The sequence below is a fragment of the Mobula hypostoma genome, chromosome 6 (genome assembly GCF_963921235.1).
Source record: "Mobula hypostoma chromosome 6, sMobHyp1.1, whole genome shotgun sequence".
In the NCBI taxonomy this organism is placed as follows: Eukaryota; Metazoa; Chordata; class Chondrichthyes; order Myliobatiformes; family Myliobatidae; genus Mobula; species Mobula hypostoma.
Window position 1 is genome coordinate 98,411,481 of NC_086102.1, and position 20,347 is coordinate 98,431,827.

At 41.3% G+C, this 20,347-nt stretch overlaps 1 protein-coding gene across 3 annotated transcripts in view; it reads right to left on the minus strand.

Annotated features, from left to right (window-relative positions):
• LOC134348237 (MICOS complex subunit MIC26-like) overlaps positions 1 to 20,347 on the minus strand; it is a 41,673-nt gene that overhangs the window by 10,010 nt on the left and 11,316 nt on the right. For all 3 annotated transcript variants that reach the window (XM_063051313.1, XM_063051314.1, XM_063051315.1), the window contains exons 3-4: positions 16,194 to 16,313; positions 6,620 to 6,674 (exon numbers count right to left, since the gene is read on the minus strand). In XM_063051313.1, the coding sequence (XP_062907383.1) occupies positions 6,620 to 6,674; positions 16,194 to 16,313 (175 nt within the window). The remainder of the gene's footprint in view (positions 1 to 6,619; positions 6,675 to 16,193; positions 16,314 to 20,347) is intronic.

Genomic DNA, 20,347 nt, shown 5'->3' on the forward strand with positions numbered 1-20,347 from the left:
GTTGGGCGCAGGATAGATCCTCAGAGATGTTGACTTCCAGGAACTTAAAACTGTTCACCCTTTCCACTGCTGGCCGCTCAATGAGGACAGGTGTGTGTTCCCTGACTTCCCCTTCCTGAAATCCATAATCAATTCCTTGGTCTACTGACATCGAGTGCCAAGCGTGTTGTGACACCACTCAACCAACCAATCTCTTTCACTCCTATATGCCCCTTTGTCACCATCTGAGATTCTGCCCACAATAGCTGTGTTATCAGTGAATTTACAGATAGCGTTTGAGCTGTGTCTAACCACACAGTCATGGTGTAGAGAGAGTAGAGCAGTGGGCCAAACATGCATGCTTCAGGTGCACCTGCGTAGATCGTCAGCGAGGAGGAGATGTTAAGCATAGAAAAACATACAGCACAATACAGGCCCTTCGACCCACAAAGCTGTGCCGAACATGTCCCTACCTTAGAACTACCTAGGCTTTACCCATAGCCCTCTATTTTTCTAAGCTCCATGTAGCCATCCAGGTGTCTCTTAAAAGACCCTATCATTTCCACCTCCACCGCCAGCAGCCCACTCCATGCACTCACCACTCTCTGCGTTAAGAAACTTAGCCCTGACATCTCCTCTGTACCTACTTCCAAGCACCTTAAACTATGCCCTCTCGTGCTAGCTATTTCAGCCCTGGGGAAAAGCCTCTGACTATCTACACGATCAATGCCTCTCATTATCTTGTACACCTCTATCAAGTCACCTCTCATCCTCCGTCGCTCCAAGGAGAAAAAGCCGAGTTCACTCAACCTATTCTCATAAGGCATGCTCCCCAATCCAGGCAACATTCTTGTAAATCTCCTCTGCACCCTTTCTATGGTTTCCACGTCCTTCCTGTAGTGAGGCGCCCGGAATTGAGCACAGTACTCCAAGTGGGGTCTGACCAGGGTCCTATATAGCTGCAACATTACCTCTCGGCTCTTAAACTCAATCCCTCGATTGATGTATGCCTTCTTAACCATAAAGTCAACCTGCGCAGCAGCTCTGAGCGTCCTTTGGACTCAAACCCCAAGATCCCTCTGATCCTCCACACTGCCAAGAGTCTTACCATTAATACTATATTCTGCCATCATATTTGACCTACTAAAATGAACCACCTCACACTTATCTGGGTTGAACTCCATCTGCCACTTCTCAGCCCAGTTTTGCATCCTATTGATGTCCCGCTGTAACCCGACAGCCCTCCACACTATCCACAACACCCCCAAACTTTGTGTCATCAGCAAATTTACTAACCTATCCCTCCACTTCCTCATCCAAGTCATTTATAAAAATCACAAAGAGTAGGGATCCCAGAACAGATCTCTAAGGCACACCACTGGTCACCGGCCTCCATGCAGAATATGATCCGTCTACAACCACTCTTTGCCTTCTGTGGGAAAGCCAGTTGTGGATCCACAAAGCAATGACCCCTTGGATCCCATGCCTCCTTACTTTCTCAATAAGCCTTGCATGGGGTATCTTATCAAATGCCTTGCTAAAATCCATATATACTACATCTACGGCTCTACCTTCATCAATGTGTTTAGTCACATCCTCAAAAAATTCAATCAGGCTCGTAAGGCATGACAAAGGCAATGCCTTTGACAAAGCCATGCTGACTATTCTTAATCATATTATACCTCTCCAAATGTTCATAAATCCTGCCTCTCAGTATTTTCTCCATCAACTTAGCAACCACTGAAGTAAGCCTGTAATTTCCTTGGCTATCGCTACTCCCTTTCTCGAATAAGGGAACAACATCCGCAACCCTCCAATCCTCTGGAACCTCTCCCATCCTCATAGATGATGCAAAGATCATCACCAGAAGCTCAGCAATCTCCTCCCTCGCTTCCCACAGTAGCCTGGGGTACATCCCGTCCAGTCCTGGTGACTTATCCAATTTGATGCTTTCCAAAAGCTCCAGCACATCCTCTTCCTTAATAACTACATGCTCAAACTTTTCAGTCCACTGCAAGTCATCCCTACAATCGCCAAGATCCTTTTCCGTAGTGAATACTGAAGCAAAGTATTCAAAAAGTACTTCCGCTATTTCCTCCGGTTCCATACACACTTTTCCACTGTCATACTTGATTTGTCCTATTCTCCCATGTATTGACCTCTTGCTCTTCATATACTTGTAGAATGCCTTGGGGTTTTCCTTAATCTTGACTGCCAAGCCCTTCTCATGACCCCTTCTGGCTCTCCGAATTTCATTCTTAAGCTCCTTCCTGCTAGCCTTATAATCTTCTAGATCTCTATCATTACCTAGTTTTTTGAACCTTTCGTAAGCTCTTCTTTTCTTCTTGACTAGATTTACAACAGCCTTTGTACGCCACGGATCTTGTACCCTACCATCCTTTCCATGTCTCATTGGAACGTACCTACTCAGAACGCCACGCAAACATCTCCCACATTTCTTCCGTACATTTCCCTGAGAACATCTGTTTCCAATTTATGCTTCCAGGTTCCTGCCTGATAGCTTCATATTTCCCCTTACTCCAATTAAACATTTCCCTAACTTGTCTGTTCCTATCCCTCTCCAATGCTATGGTAAAGGAGATAGAATTCTGATCACCGTCTCCAAAATGCTCTCCCACTGAAAGACCTGACACCTGACCAGGTTGATTTCCCAATACCAGATCAAGTACAGCCCTTTTCTTGTAGGCTTATCTACATATTGTGTTAAGAAACCTTCCTGAACACACCAAACAAACTCTACCCCATCTAAACCCCTCAATCTAGGGAGATGCCAATCAATATTTGGGAAATTAAAATCTCCCACTACAACAATCCTGTTATTATTACTCCTTTACAGTCTGTCTCCCTGTCTGTTCCTTGATGTCCCTGGGTGGTCCATAGAAAAAACACCCAGTAGAATTATTGACCCCTTCCTATTCCTAACTTCCAACCACAGACACTCCGTAGACAATCCCTCCATGACTTCCTCCTTTTCTGCAGCCATGACACTATCTCTGATCAGCAGTGCCACGCCACCACCTCTTTTGCCTCCCTCCCTGTCCTTTCTGAAATATCTAAAGCCTGGCACTCAAAGTAACCATTCCTGCCCCTGCACCATCCAAGTCTCTGTAATGGCCACAACATCATAGCTCCAAGTGCTGATCCACGCTCTAAGCTCATCCGCTTTATTCATGGTACTCCTCGCATTAAAATAGACGCATCTCAAACCATTGGACTGAGCGCATCCTTTCTCTATCATAGAAACATAGAAAATAGGTGCAGGAGTAGGCCATTCGGCCCTTCGAGCCTGCACCGCCATTTATTATGATCATGGCTGATCATCCAACTCAGAACCCAGCCTTCCCTCCATACCCCCTGACCCCTGTAGCCACAAGGGCCATATCTAACTTCCTTTTAAACATAGCTAATGAACTGGCCTCAACAGTTTGCTGTGGCAGAGAATTCCACAGATTCACCACTCTCTGTGTGAAGAAGTTTTTCCTAATCTCGGTCCTAAAAGGCTTCCCCTCTATCCTCAAACTGTGACCCCTCGTTCTGGACCTCCCCAACATCGGGAACAATCTTCCTGCATCTAGCCTGTCCAATCCCTTTAGGATCTTATACGTTTCAATCAGATCCCCCCTCAATCTTCTAAATTCCAACGAGTACAAGCCCAGTTCATCCAGTCTTTCTTCATATGAAAGACCTGCCATCCCAGGAATCAATCTGGTGAACCTTCTTTGTACTCCCTCTATGGCAAAGATGTCTTTCCTCAGATTAGGGGACCAAAACTGCACACAATACTCCAGGTGTGGTCTCACCAAGGCCTTGTACAACTGCAGTAGTACCTCTCTGCTCCTGTACTCGAATCCTCTCGCTATAAATGCCAGCATACCGTTCGCCTTTTTCACCGCCTGCTGTACCTGCATGCCCACTTTCAATGACTGGTGTATAATGACACCCAGGTCTCGTTGCACCTCCCCTTTTCCTAATCGGCCACCATTCAGATAATAATCTGTCTTCCTATTTTTGCCACCAAAGTGGATAACTTCACATTTATCCACATTAAATTGCATCTGCCATGAGTTTGCCCACTCACCCAACCTATCCAAGTCACCCTGCATCCTCTTAGCATCCTCCTCACTGCTAACACTGCCTATCCTCCCTTTTGTATTGTCTCCAAACTTTCTCTATTTGTGAGCCAACCTCCCTTTCCTCCGTCACTTCAGTTCGGTTCCCAGCCCCCCAGCAATTCTAGTTTAAACTCTCCCCAATAGCCTTAGCAAACTTTCCCACCAGGATATTGGTCCCCCGGGATTCAAGTGCAACCCGTCCTTTTTGTACAGGTCACACTTGCCCCAGAAGTGGTCCCAATGATCCAGATTCTGAATCCCTGTCCCCTGCTCCAATCCCTCAGCCACACATTTATCCTCCACTTCATTCTATTCCGATACTCACTGTCACGTGGCACAGGCAGTAATCCCGAGATTACTACCTTTGAGGTCCTGCTTCTCAACTTCTTTCCTAACTCCCTGTAGTCTGTTTTCAGGACCTCCTCCCTTTTCCTTCCTATGTTGTTAGTACCAATATGTACCACGACCTCTGGCCGTTCTCCTTCCCACTTCAAGATATCGTGGACACAATCAGAAACATCCCGGACCCTGGGACCTGGGAGGAAAACTACCATCCGTGTTTCTTTCCTGCGTCCACAGAATCACCTGTCTGACCCCCTAACTATAGAGTCACCTATCACTGTTGCCATCCTCTTCCTTTCCCTACCCTTCTGAGCCACAGGGCCAGACTCCGTGCCAGAGGCACGGCCACTGTTGCTTCCTCCAGGTAGGCCATCTCCCCCAACAGTACTCAAACAGGAGTACTTATTGTTAAGGGGGACAGCCACTGGGATACTGTCTAGCACCTGCGTCTTGCCCTTCCCTCTCCTGACTGTTACCGACTTCTCTGTCTCCTGTGGTCCTGGGGTGACTACCTGCCTATAGCTCCTTCCTATCACCTCCTCACTCTCCCTGACCAGACGAAGGTCATCGAGCTGCAGCTCCAGTTCCCTAACACAGTCCCTAAGGAGCTGCAGCTCGACACATCTGGTGTTACTTCTGATCTGCTCTGACTGTGGTCCATAAGACTATAAAACATAGGAGCAGAATCAGGCCATTCAGCCCATCGAGTGTGCTCTGCCATTCCATCATGGCAAATCCCGGATGCTACTCAACCTCATACACCTCCCTTCTCGCCAAATCCGTAGTCTCCCAATGACGAAGAGGCAGTGCTCGAAGCAGCAGAGGCTGAGTAAGCAGAGCATTGCTTCAATATCTTAAGTGGTCAGAAACTGGAAGGTACTGGTGTTTAGAGTGCCCCAGTGCCCTTACACTTGGGTGCCAGGACTAAGGCGGGAGGAGAGAAAGCAGCGCATCGCGTGTGCGTAGCCCTCCAGTGAAAAATGATATCGTATCCGTTAAATAGGGGCCGTGGACAATTCTGATTTGATGGAGATGGACGTGAAAGCACAGAGGAACATCTGGAAAAATTTCTGAAACACTCGTTCGCCGCTGTCGTTACTGCGTGGTCCGGAATCTTTCAGAGGGAAGGCCTCAAAATCCCCAGCTTTGCCTGCTGTTGGTGACCAAGATGGAGGTCGAATCGCTCGGACAGAGATGGCGCTCAGTACTCGGTGTCGGAAAGCTGATCAGAGCTCAAAGTTTTCGGATGACTCAGAGTCGGACCGTGGTCGGGTATGGCAGGGAGAGTTTTTCTTCCTTCTCCCGTCTACGTAAGATGTGGGACATTTGAGTGACTTTGAACTTTTACTGTGCTCATGGACTTCTTCATCAAGTTATGGTATTGTTGCACTGTTGTAACTATGTGTTATAATTATGTGGTTTTGTTTTTTTTTTTCAGTCTTGGTCTGTCCTGTGTTTTATGATATCACACCGAAGGAAATATTGTATCATTTCTTAATGCATGCATTACTAAATGACAATAAAAGAGGACTGCATGTCTTCATAATCTAATGCACAAGTTCAGTAAAAATAACTCCAAAGGGCTCGGTTTGAAAGGAATTTGAAGACGTGTAGAAACTTTGCTCTATTTGTATAGCATCCTACCAAGACTACAGCTAGAATAGTGTGCATAGGTATGATCTGCTACACTTGCAATACACTTGATACACAGAAGATACACTTGCAATGGAGGAACTGCAGCAAAGGTTCACCAGAAGGGTCACTGATATGGTAGGTTTGAGGAGAGATTATGCAGATTGGATTCATATTCTCCAAAGTTCATAAGATAGAGAGGTGATCTCATCAAAACTTACTTCTGTGACGTCACAGGGTAGATGATTTCCCTGGATGAGGTATCTAAAACCCACTTTATGGGTAAAGTAAGAGGGTGGCCATTCAGAACAGGCAATAGAATAAATTAATTCACACGAAGAGTGGTTAACGTCTGCAGTTCAGTACATTCAAGGCAAAAATGGACTTGCAGCTAACTAAAGTTGAATCAGCCTCAAGATAAAAGATCAGTCCTTAATGGGAGAGCTGGCCTGAGGGAGGGGGTGAATGGTGTAATTCTGTTTTTATTTCTTATACCATACAGAAATGGATGACAAACTCAGATAGATTCTTACCTTTTCCAAGCTGAACAGTTTTTTCTATTTTAGGCTTAAGATCCTTGTAAACACCCTTAAGAGAGAAAAAAAATGAAATAAATCAAAGTAAGGTCTGTATTCAATGAAGAACAGAGTCCTCAAGAGCTTACGCTAAAGTTAAAAGATTCTATTTGTATTTGAAGAACTTTTTTTTAGTCCTATCCCTGACAGACCTGAATAAATATTCTCAGGGTCAGTTTATGAATGGGGCCCTTGTCTTTTACAGAGCAGATCTGAACCACATGACCCAGTTACCCATAGAAATCATCTACACAGCTCCGTAGGGTGAACTTTGTATATATACCTTCTTCAGATTGTCTGCCTGATACCAGCAGACAATCTCTGAAGGATACTGATCATGGCTGAGGCTCACCATTTTGTAAAGACGCTGCCCAAAAGAAGGCAACAGCAAACCACTTCTGTCGAAAAAATTGCCAAGAACAATCATGGTCATGGATAGAGAAAACATTGAGAAGAGCTTTGGATTAAAGAGAGATGGAAAACCAGGATCACCCATGTCATATGACACAGTACAAAATGATGATGTATTCTCCAGGACTTTTGTAATCTTTCTGCCGATTGGCAGAGTGAACAGTCGCTTAAGCAAGACAAAAAAAAAGTAATTGTTGCTGAATTTCACAAGGATTGACCATATAGAGTATTAGCTCTATACCATTATGATGGGAAACAGCTTCTTCCCCAGGCTGTAAGACTACTGAATTACCTGCCACCACCAGGTCTCATCATGCAGGAAGTGCCATTACGGTACATTGTTTACCTTTCATATTGTGTTATAAATGCTCTTGTTGATTCTGCAGGGAGCGCTCATGGAGTGAGGTCATCTCTGACTTCGTTCCATTCCCATTATCTTTTTTAACCTATGATCTCCTTGATCTAATTAATTTTATCCACACCAGAAGATTTATTCTATCTTACTGATTTACTGATTTTACTGATTTTTTTCTTAAATTGCGACTCTGGAATTTAAAGAAATGAGTACGAGATCCAAAGCCAAAGATGGGAAAGACTCTTGACGGAAATGGACGAAAAAAGAAAGGTGATTCCAAACAAACGGAACTATCTTATGAGGTTATGATGAAGTGTCTAGAGGAAAAGTTCGAGGAACAACGGCAAAAATTATCTGAAAGTTTATCTGATAAATTTGAACAACAACGTCAAAGCCTTAATAAAGATTTAAAATCAATCATGGAATCTCTGGAATCCCTGGATTGTGAAGTTCAAAAACATTGAGGTAAAATCTCTGAACTGGATATTAAATCTCAGAAGACGGATTCAAAAGTTGAGAACTTAGAGAAGAATTTAGCTTTGACTAATAAACAACTGAAACACTTTAAATCCAAAGTCATCGATCTTGAAAATCGATCGAGAAGACAAAACTTACGTATAATTGGTCTATCTGAGGACGTTGAGGTTGGAGACTCTTTAATATTCTTTGCTCAACTTTTAAGGGATACATTCAGTTCAGTTTTTCCCAATGAGCCTCCATTACTTGATCGTGCCCATCGTATACCATGGACAAAGTCGACATCAGCTGTATCCAAACCGAGACCAATTATTCTTCGTTTCTATTATGTTAATGTTAAAAAACAGCTTCTCCAGACTGCTCGTCGAAAAGGGATGATCAAGTATCGCCAGCATTCCTTCAGAATAGTTCAAGATTACAGCCCCGAACTGACGAAGGAGCGCAAACAACAGGAATTCTGCAGATGCTGGAAATTCAAGCAACACACATCAAAGTTGCTGGTGAACGCAGCAGGCCAGGCAGCATCTCTAGGAAGAGGTGCAGTCGACGTTTCAGGCCGAGACCCTTCGTCAGGACTAACTGAAGGAAGAGTTAATAAGAGATTTGAAAGTTGGAGGGGGGGGGGAGAGATCCAAAATGATAGGAGAAGACAGGAGGGGGAGGGATGGAGCCAAGAGCTGGACAGGTAGGATGATGAAGGAGCGACTGACTTTTAAACCTCTAATGTCAGAATGTTATCAAAGAAATCTCAAACCGGCATTATTGTATCCTGCATGTCTCAGAATTTCTCTTTCTGATGGATCTCGTCGTGTCTTTCATTCCATAACCGCCGCTCGAAGCTTTTTGGATGGTAACTACCCATCTGATGCAGACACCGCCCTTTAATTAATGTCCTGTGCTCTCAGTACCAGCTTTTATCTCTGGTGTTTTTTTTAAAAAAATAAACCTTCCACTATCGTACGATGAAGGTTTTTTATAAGCTCAAGATTTTTGTTTTGTGCTTACTACTATAGTTATTACTTTACAATTTATATAAAAGTTATTTCTTGTGAATAATGTTATTTTCTTTTAGTTAATTTTTCCTTAACTTTTTGTTTTTCAATATTATTACTAACGATTTGATTTGACGATCATTTTTAGTTTATGTTCTTTATTTTTGTTTCCGTATAATTAAAATGGCGATTTGTTTTTCTTTTTGCATAATCTCCTTTGTTCTTTTTGGGACGCCATGTTCTTATGTTTCTTCTTCCCATAATCCCCTTTCTTTTTTGGAAGTAATATTTTACTTACTCATTTATAATTAACTAATCATACGTATTGATACTAACTTTTTCTTATTTATATATTTTAGTAATTATACTATGTAGATTATTTTAGTATAGTGTTTATTTTTTATATATATATCAGTTTCCGGGGGGGTCATCTTCAGCCCTTTCTGGCTTCGTTCGGGGTTCTTGGGGACAGTGGGTGGGGTAGTCTTTTTCTTTTTTAATTTTTTCTATTAGGCTGATTTAGAACTACAAAGATGTCCGCAATGTCGAGATTTCCGGTTCCTCTCTGATCATGTATTCCTCTTCCGATTTCATGAGCTCACATTATGGTTAATCCTTTACTCACCAAAGGGTTAATCTTAAATTATGGCTCACATTATTAATTTTGTCTCTTGGAATACAAATGGTTTAAACCATCCAATAAAACGGAAAAAGATTTTCAAAGTATTCCAAAGACTGAATGCTCATATTATTTTTGCACAAGAAACTCATGTAAGGAAAGAGGATAATCAACGCTTCTTTAAGTTTTGGAAAGAATAACAATACCACTCAAATGCCCAAGCCAAAATTGAAGGCGTTTCGATTTTTATAGATCCCTCAATTACATTTATTCATCAAGACATTATCTCAGATCCTAATGGCAGATTTTTGTTAATCACTGGGTTACTTTTTAATAAAAAGGTTGCTATGGTTAATGTTTATGCTCCGAATGTGGATTATCCTGAATTTTTTAGACACCTATTCACTTCCTTTCCTAACTTAAATGAGTATATGTTGATAATGGGCAGTGACTTTAATTTATGTTTGAATCCCATGTTGGACAGATCCATAGGTAGTTCGGCTTTACCGAATAAGTTGGCTACTCTTATTAACTCTTTTATGTTTGATTCTGGGATTTCAGAAATTTGGAGATTTCTACACCCAAACGATAAAGAATTCTCATTCTTTTCACATGTTTTCTATGTTTCTATGTTAATCGTTCTTATTCTCGAATTGACTACTTTTTTATTGACTCTCGATTAATCCCATCTGTAGTTGATTGTAACTATGACATTATCGCCATTTCAGATCATGCTCCAATGAAACTTTCTATCAAGTTAATGGATACTTCTTGTACTAATAGACAACGGCGATTTAACCCTATTTTGCTTCAAGACTTGGACTTTGTCAAGTTTATAAAGGAACAAATTGATTTCTTCTTTTCAACTAATACTACGGCAGAAGTTTCCAGTGGAACAGGATGGGATGCTTTTAAAGCTTATATCTGTGGTCAGATTATTTCCTATTCAGCTGGTTTGAAAAAACGTGTTAAGAATGAAATACTTTTGTTGGTTGATAAAATTAAAGAAATCGATAAAAAATATGCTATTTCTCCCAGTAAGGAGCTGTACAAACACAGAGTTGAACTTCAATTGGAACATAGCTTATTATTAACATCCTCGATTGAAAATCAATTAATGAGAACTAGAAGTGATTTTTATATTCATAGTAATAAATCGGGTAAACTATTGGCTAATCAATTGAAATTTGCTTTGATTAAATGTCAAATTACTAAGATTCGCAAACATGATGATACTTTGACAGTTGATCATGATGGGATAAACAAAACCTTTCAAGAATTTTATACCTCTTTATATCACTCTGATTTTCCTCATGATTTTAATATCATGCATGATTTTTTAAAGTAAACTGAATTTTCCGAAATTATCACCCGAAGATTGCTTATCATTAGAAACTCCTATTACAGAGGAAGAAATAATAACTGCAATCTCATCATTGAATTCTGGTAAAGCACCCGGTCCGGAGGGTTTACAGTGGAATTTTTAAAACTCTTTTCCTCTATTCTCTCTCCGAGGTTGTCTAGAATATTCAAAGAAGCAATCAGTTTAGGTAAATTACCAAAATCGTTTTACGAAGCCTCTATCTCCTTAATTCTTAAAAAGAATAAAGATCCTACTGATTGTGCATCATGAATGTACATTCAAAAATTTTAGCAACTAGGTTAGAGAAGGTATTACCTCAAATTATATCTATAGATCAAACCGGATTTATTAAAAACCGTTATTCATCCTTTAATATTAGGAGGTTAATGAATATTGTTTATACCCCCTCACTTACTACCCCGGAATGTATTATTCCTTTAGATGCTGAGAAAGCCTTTGACAGAGTCGAATGGCCTTATTTATTGAGTGTCCTTGAGAAATTTAATTTTAGTTTGATATTTATATCTTGGATTAAATTGTTATATTACTCCCCGGTAGCCTCGTTTTGTACTAATAATCATAGATCTCCCTTTTTTCGTGGTACTAGGCAAGGATGTCCTCTCAGTCCTTTACTATTCAATATCGCCCTTGAACCTTTAGCAATTACTATCCGTGACTCGCCCAATATTTTGGTATTACCCGCGGAAATGAAATACATAAATTATTACTATAGGCAGATGATTTGTTGTTATACATCTCTAATCCGGAGAAGTCAATTCCTGCTATCCTAGCTTTGTTGGCTCAATTTACTAATTTTTCGAGTTACAAATTGAATCTTAATAAGAGCGAATTATTTCCCCTAAATAAGCAGGTACCTATTTATGGACGTTTACCATTTAAATTGGTTACTGACTCATTTATATATTTAGGGATAACAATTACGAAAAAGTATAAAGACTTATTTAAAGCTAATTTTTTACCTTTAATTGATCAGATTAAACTTTTGTTTACTAAATGGTCACCAATTTCTTTGTCTTTGATTGGTCAGATTAATGCTATTAAGATGATTATTTTGCCCAAATTTCTATATGTATTTCAATCGGTTCCAATTTTTATCCCAAAATCTTTTTTCGATAATGTTGATTCAAAAATTTCCTCATATATATGGCAGAACAAAAATCCTAGGTTAGGTAAAAGGTATTTACAGAAATCTAAGAAGGAGGGGGGGCTTGCCCTCCCGAATTTTAGATTCTATTATTGGGCAATTAATATTCATTATTTAAAATTTTGGCTACGAGATTTGGATGTATCTTTAAACCCACATTGAGTAAATCTTGAATGTAATTCATTACAAGGATCTTCTTTGGGTTCAGCTTTAGGAACTTCACTTCCTTTTACTTCTTCTAAATTGTATAAACAAATGAATAATCCAATAGTTAAGCATACTTTACGTATATGGTTTCAATTTCGAAGATTTTTTGGGTTTAATCAATTTATTTTATCAAGTCCTATTATATCTAATTTCCTTTTTCAACCTTCCACAATGGATCAAGCTTACTTTGATTGGAAAACCAAAGGTATAGTATGTTTTCGTGATTTATTTTTGGATAATTGTTTCATGTCTTTTGATCAACTTTCTAATAAATATAACTTACCCAGATCTCACTTTTTTAGATATCTACAGATTAGGAACTTTTTAATTACTGTTTCTCCTAATTTTCCACACTTATATCCAATGGACACTTTGGAAAAAATTTTAGATCTAAATCTCTCTCAGAAAAGTATTGTAGCAATTATATATAATTATGAATTTATGTCCTGATGTTTCCAATAAAATTAAAACTGATTGGGAAAGAGAACTTAAGACTATTATACGGATTGAAAAATGGGAAAAAATCCTTCAGTTGGTGAATTCATCCTCTATATGTGCTAAACATGTGTTAATACAGTTTAAAGTAGTGCACAGGGCTCATATGTCCAAAGAAAACTATCTCATTATTATTCTTATATTAATCCAATATGTGACAGATGTCATTCTGAGACAGCCTCTTTAACCCACATGTTTTGGTCATGTCCTTTGTTGGAAAAATATTGGAAAGATATTTTTGATATTATTTCAACCGTTTTGAATACAGACTTACAACCTCATCCAATTACTGCTATCTTTGGATTACCAATGATAGACTCAAATTATTTAACCTCTTCAGCACGCCGGATGATTGCATTTCTTACTTTAATGGCCAGAAGATCCATTTTGCTGAATTGGAAAGAGATTAACCCTCCTACAGTATTTCACTGGTTTTCACAAACTATGGTGTGTTTGAATTTGGAAAAAATTAGAAGTGCGGTTTATGACCCTTCCATTAAATTTGAAAAAACTTGGAGGCCATTCATTCAGCATTTTCATATGATGTAATTTGACCATTCCCAAACTTATTTTATTTCTCTGTACTGTTGGTTGAGAGGAATGGAGTCGTCGACACTAAGGTTTTCTTCTTTTCCATTTTTAAGTTGTTAGAATTGCCCAAGTCTTTTAGTTTAGTTGACTAATTCTGTTTAGTTTAGTTTTTTTTGTGATGGGGTTTGTTTTTTTTTCTTTCTCATAATTTTTCTTCAGTTTTTTTTTGTCCTGTATTATCCATTGTTATCCTACATGATCGGGAGTTTTGTACTATTTGGTCTTTTAATTACTCATTTTAAGTACAACAATGTATCTCCTACTATTTGTATTATTGTTATGTTATGTTTTTATTTTATGAAACTAATAAAAAGGTTGAAAAAGAAAGAAAGAAATGCTCTTGTTATTTGTGGTAATAAATAATGTGTGAGCTATAGGTACTATGTTGTGCACCCTCGTCTGGAGGAACCTTGCTTCATTTAGCTGTACGGTTGAATAACAATAAACTGAACTTGAACTTGGCTATATTTGAAAAATGTAATCAGAATTGCAACTGGTATTTGGTTTACCCAGGTAGATAATTTCATACTTAGATACATCGAGGTAGTCCTAATGGAAAATGCAGAATATAATGTGTGAGTTAGAGAGGAGTGCAGTGGAGGCAGACCCAGTTGAAGAGCATGGTGTGCTAGACTGAGAGATTAAGAGTTCATCTTCAGTGTTTAAGTCGTCTGTTCCCCACAGACAGCTTACTGACGATTGGAACTGCAGTAGAGTGGGAGACTGTGTGCAAGAGTACATTCAGCCAGAGACTCATTCCACCGAGATGCAACACAGAGCGTCATAGGAAGTCATTCCTGCCTGTGGCCATCAAACTTTACAACTCCTCAGACACCCTGAGCCAATAGGCTGGTCCTGGACTTATTTCATAATTTACTGGCGTAATTTACATATTACTATTTAACTATTTATGGTTTTATTACTATTTAGTATTTATGGTGCAACTGTAACGAAAACCAATTTCCCCCAGGATCAATAAAGTATGACTAGATACAGACCAGTTTGACCAGGCAAATACAATTCATGTAATAACAGAAATAAATGTACAAACTACACTTAACACCATTTACTGATTCTATGTTGACTACTGGTCATTTCAAATTTCTCACAGTGCTTATCTGGACGAAAGAAATTTCCTGCTATTGAATATGGAGAAGAATGAAGCCAGTGCTTTTGGTTCCTGCCACAAACTCAGTAACCTGGCCACCATTTCCATTGCAAGTTGTCCAGACTTGGTCTGTGCCAGATCTTCATAGACTAGTCCAGTCAGTCCTAGTCTCTTGTTCTCTTCAGCAATGTCTCTTCAACAGTTTCTCTTGTGCCTAATTAATTTGTTTTGAAAACCTCAACTGATGACACTACCCTGACAGACAGAAATTCCAGAGCCTACTGGAGATGCAAGAGATTGCACATGCTGGAATTTCCAGCAATAAACAACTTGCCAGGGGAACTCTGAAGGTTGATCAGCATCTATGGGGAAAAAAGAAATTGTTGACGCTTCAGGTTGAAAATTTCAGCTGGCTGAAAATCCCAGGCCCTAAACAGTGCATAAGAAAACTTGCCCCCTGTATTTTTCTGCCCATCACAGTAAATCATTCATCCAATTCCTGAATAGTCCACTAATGGAACAGGTTTTTGTCTATTTATCCATCAAGACCTTGTATACACCCTTAAATCTCCTCTGCATCAGCTTCCATGGTTTTATATCTCCAGTCTCTGTGAATGCTTGTCTGAACAGCCTCCAATCACACCCCAACCTTAGCTCACTTGCCTTGTTCACCGGCTACACGGATTCCTGAAAGAGCACAAATTAAAGCAGTGCGGACAAATGTGTTTCAGTGAGCTCAAGGCAAGATGTGCACTGGGCAGTGTGGGCAGAGCAGTTCACAGAAAGACAATGTAGGGTGAAACACTATTGTTATTGGGCAGTCTAGAGCAAAAGAAAGGATGTGGTGTTTTGAAAAGGATGCAAAAGGGTTTTACCAAGATGCTGCCTAGATTAGATGGTATGAGCTATAAGGAGAGTTTGGTCAGTGTCAGAAGCTGAGGGAAGATAAGATATACGTTTATAAGATTTTGAGAGGTAGACAGTCAGAATCCTTTCTTCCTCAGGGTAGAAGTGGCAAATACTAGAAGGCATGCATTTAAGGTGAGGGGGGAAAGTTCGAATGAGACGTGCAGGGCAGGTTTTGTTTTACACAGAGAATGGTGGGTGGCTGAAATGAGCTGCCAGGGGTGGTGGCGGAAGCAGATAGAATAGTGACATCTAAGAGGTTATTAGATATGCAAGAGATGGAGGGATATGGATCAAGTGCAGGCAAAAGAGATTTAGTTTAGTTCGGCATTGTGCTCGGCATAGACACCGTGAGCTGAAGGGCCTATTCCTGTTCTAACATCTTTCAGTCAAGATCTTCCATTTATGAAAAGGATTGGCCATATGCTATGACAGCTTTATCAGCAATACAATAGGAATGCTTGTTAGATAACAGAGTACTCTTTTAGACACGTGCTCACCTGCAAGCGAAAGAGAAGCAAGACAAGAGTGCTTTAGGGCCATGTTTGACAAGACCCCTGAAGAATTCAGGTCTGTCTTCAAATGGGAACCCATTCCTAAGGGGTTGTTATGAAATGGAGCACTCTCTTAATCAGGACCTGGACCTATACACAACATATCCAAAGAATAACAGTAACAATCCAACAACTTAAAAAAATGGCAAAGGAATTGCCAGTAGCTCAGATGATCCTGAAACCAATGTTCCCATCAGCTAGAAACCTCTCCCAAGTCTGAAGGGAACATCAGATAACTCAAATTGAACCACATTCTTCTCAAAGGACACAGTCCAAATGTTTGCCATACCTGATACTGAGTGATGTACGGTTCTGCTGACTTTCGTAAAACAGAGATGCTCTCTTCAAGATGAGTTGGTTTTGCTTCCTCAAAGTGCGAGGTTTTAGTTGGGGTTGTATAAAGCGACAACTGCAAAACAAGGATGGAACGTGGCTACAGTAGGTATAGACCACTGAGTTATTCTCCTCAAAGGCTGCAAAAGCAAAATTAATGCAACCAATTCCATGTGATAAACTTACCAATGTAAATTACATTCTATATTGCTATATTAATCCAACATTTATCCCACTGCCCAACACATTCCTTGTAATCCTGCAACAAACCAACCAAAAGACCATTATCTCAATCTCCCCATTACCTTGAATCAATCGAGAATCAAATTCTACTGGCCCACTCTCTCTCATTCTCTACTGAAGAAACATTAATTCCAATCGTTATATTTTGTAACTCCAACTAGCTGAAAGCAAAAAGACGGGAGTGCAGAAGAACTTGTCTGAGTTTCGTTTTTACTTTCAGAGAGGCATGCGTGTATGCCGTGACAGCATAATGACAAGTGCCATTTATGTAATTTTACATATAACCCACAATGCATTATGTAAACCACAATGACGAATCAAATATTATATTTACAATATTACTCAAATATTACTGAAATATTAAATACACAGCTCCCTGCTTACCTACAAATGGAGTATGGAAAATGGAGCCCTGATGAGTTTAAACAGTGTGTGGTAAATGGGGCCCTAGTTAGTTTAAAGCGAGTGTTGTATACAGGACCCTGGTGAGTTTAAAGGGAGTGTTGGATACGGGAACCTGGTGAGTTTAAAGGGAGTGTTGTATACAGGACCCTGGTGAGTTTAAAGGGAGTGTTGGATACGGGAACCTGGTGAGTTTAAAGGGAGTGTTGTATACAGGACCCTGGTGAGTTTAAAGGGAGTGTGGGAAACGGGACCCTGGTGAGTTTAAAGGGAGTGTTGTATACAGGACCCTGGTGAGTTTAAACTGAGTGTTGAATACGGGAACCTGGTGAGTTTAAAGGGAGAGTGGGAAATGGGAACCTGGTGAGTTTAAAGGGAGTGTGGGAAACGGGACCCTGGTGAGTTTAAAGGGAGAGTGGGAAATGGGAACCTGGTGAGTTTAAAGGGAGTGTTGTATACAGGACCCTGGTGAGTTTAAACTGAGTGTTGAATACGGGAACCTGGTGAGTTTAAAGGGAGAGTGGGAAATGGGAACCTGGTGAGTTTAAAGGGAGTGTGGGAAACGGGACCCTGGTGAGTTTAAAGGGAGAGTGGGAAATGGGAACCTGGTGAGTTTAGAGTGTGGGAATTGAGGCCCGGTGAGTTTAGAGTGTGGGAAATGGGGCCCTGGTGAGTTTAAAGAGAGTGTGGGAAACAGGACCCTGGTGAGTTTAAAGGCAGTGTGGGAAATGGGACCCTGGTGAGTTTAAAGGCAGTGTGGGAAATGTGGCCCTGGTGAGTTTAGGGGAGTGTGGGAAACGGGCCCTGGTGAGTTTAAAGGGAGTGTGGGAAACGGGGCTCGGTGAGTTTAAAGGGAGTGTGGGAAACGGAAAGCTGGTGAGTTTAAAAGAGAGTGTGGGAAACACGAACCTGGTGAGTTTAAAGGGAGTGTGGGAAATGGGGCCCTGGTGAGTTTAAAGAGAGTGTGGGAAACGGGAACCTGGTGAGTTTAAAGGGAGTGTGGGAAACGGGAACCTGGTGAGTTTAAAGGGAGTGTGGGAACAGGAACCTGGTGAGTTTTAAAGGAAAATGAAAAAGATCAGGTTAATCTGAGGCTAAACTGTCAGGATTTGCGATCACTGGGGCAGAGGATTATCAGAGCTTTACTATAAATCCAAATCAGGGAATTATGTGAGCTAAAACAACAGGAATTCTGCAGATGCTGGAAATTCAAGCAACACACATCAATGTTGCTGGTGAACGCAGCAGGCCAGGCAGCATCTATAGGAAGAGGCGCAGTCGACATTTCAGGCCGAGACCCTTCGTCAGGACTAACTGAAGGAAGAGTGAGTAAGGGATTTGAAAGCTGGAGGGGGAGGGGGAGATGCAAAATGATAGGAGAAGACAGGAGGGGGAGGGATAGAGCCGAGAGCTGGACAGGTGATAGGCAGAAGGGGATACGAGAGGATCATGGGACAGGAGGTCCGGGAAGAAAGACGGGGGGGGGGGTGACCCAGAGGATGGGCAAGAGGTATATTCAGAGGGACAGAGGGAGAAAAAGGAGAGTGAGAGAAAGAATGTGTGCATAAAAAAGAGTAACAGATGGGGTACGAGGGGGAGGTGGGGCCTTAGCGGAAGTTAGAGAAGTCAATGTTCATGCCATCAGGTTGGAGGCTACCCATACGGAATATAAGGTGTTGTTCCTCCAACCTGAGTGTGGCTTCATCTTTACAGTAGAGGAGGCCGTGGATAGACATGTCAGAATTTTAATTAAAACACATTTTAATTCCACATCCCATTCCCATTCTGACATGTCTATCCATGGCCTCCTCTACTGTAAAGATGAAGCCACACTCAGGTTGGAGGAACAACACCTTATATTCCGTATGGGTAGCCTCCAACTTGATGGCATGAACATTGACTTCTCTAACTTCCGCTAGGCCCCACCTCCCCCTCGTACCCCATCTGTTACTCTTTTTTATGCACACATTCTTTCTCTCACTCTCCTTTTTCTCCCTCTGTCCCTCTGAATATACCTCTTGCCCATCCTCTGGGTCACCCCCCCCCGTCTTTCTTCCCGGACCTCCTGTCCCATGATCCTCTCGTATCCCCTTCTGCCTATCACCTGTCCAGCTCTCGGCTCTATCCCTCCCCCTCCTGTCTTCTCCTATCATTTTGCATCTCCCCCTCCAGCTTTCAAATCCCTTACTCACTCTTCCTTCAGTTAGTCCTGACGAAGGGTCTCAGCCTGAAACGTCGACTGCGCCTCTTCCTATAGATGCTGCCTGGCCTGCTGCGTTCACCAGCAACTTTGAATTATGTGAGCTGGAGGGCAGGCAGGTGATGCTGGGTAACTGCAGTGCATTTTGCAGAAGGTACATAATACAGTCACAACGTGCTGCTACCTTAAGGAAGTCGGGTGGGGCAGTAATTAAGTGGATTGTTTTGACCTGTGTTTCATTGAGAACTTCTGTGAAGTTGGTGCTGTCCTTATCCAGCCCAGCTCTTGATTTGTGCATCATGGATAGTGGCCCAAAGGAAGTTTCTGTCTTGGGTGATATTTGAGAAGTTGGTTACTCACTGCATAGCTCTCTATATGTGCACAGTGAGGGCAGCAGAGCGAAAAAATAACTTGTCTTCAGAGGCATTGCCCGTGGTCTGGAGATACGTCTGAACGCTGAAATGGATGTCAGCTTGCGACTCAAATAATGTTAATCACCAAGATCTAGAAGCCAGGTCAGAATGTGGCTCATCTATTGCAATGCACAATTCGCATAGCTCCAGCATGAACTTGCACCAAAGCTGAAGTTGAGATACAAATTGAGAAGGCATGTACAGGCATGGTTAGACGGCCGAGTCAAAAGCCGGAACCAGTCATGCTTTGCCGCCACAAGAGCCAATGCATCTTACTAAAGAATATGTCCAAATGTATTTTGGCTACAAAAACATTAGTGGGCCAGCTCTACAAGAAGCAGCTGTCCTCACCACTCAACCAGCATGTATTTCACATAGTCCAGGTTTTGACAGTCAAGGTCTATAGCTGCAAAGACCCACAACATCCCTTCCACAGTTTTTGCCATCGTGAAGAGTTGCTGCAGATGCCAATCCCACCTGCAGACATGGACAGACTGAACTACCATCCACCCCAGGAAACACATTTGGCAAACCAGTTTCCACAGTGCTCTCATTCAAGAGCTGCAGGTCCATTCAATTTGGCTTGAGACCTAGTCACAGCAGGACTGTTCCAGTTATCTGTCCTGGAAGTCGAGCTTTCACAACACCATGGAAGGACAAAGTCTCAAACCAAGCAAAAAGCTAGACCTTCTCTGTAACTGGCTTGGTGGGGAGTCACTGCAACATGCAACGAGGGTTAGGGCAGTTCACATTAGTAATCCAACTATGGGGTACAAATGCTGTAGTAGAGGCTGGACAAATGCTGTGGCTTTCCAGAGGCAATCAAAAAATCTCCCTTTAACAGACCTGATC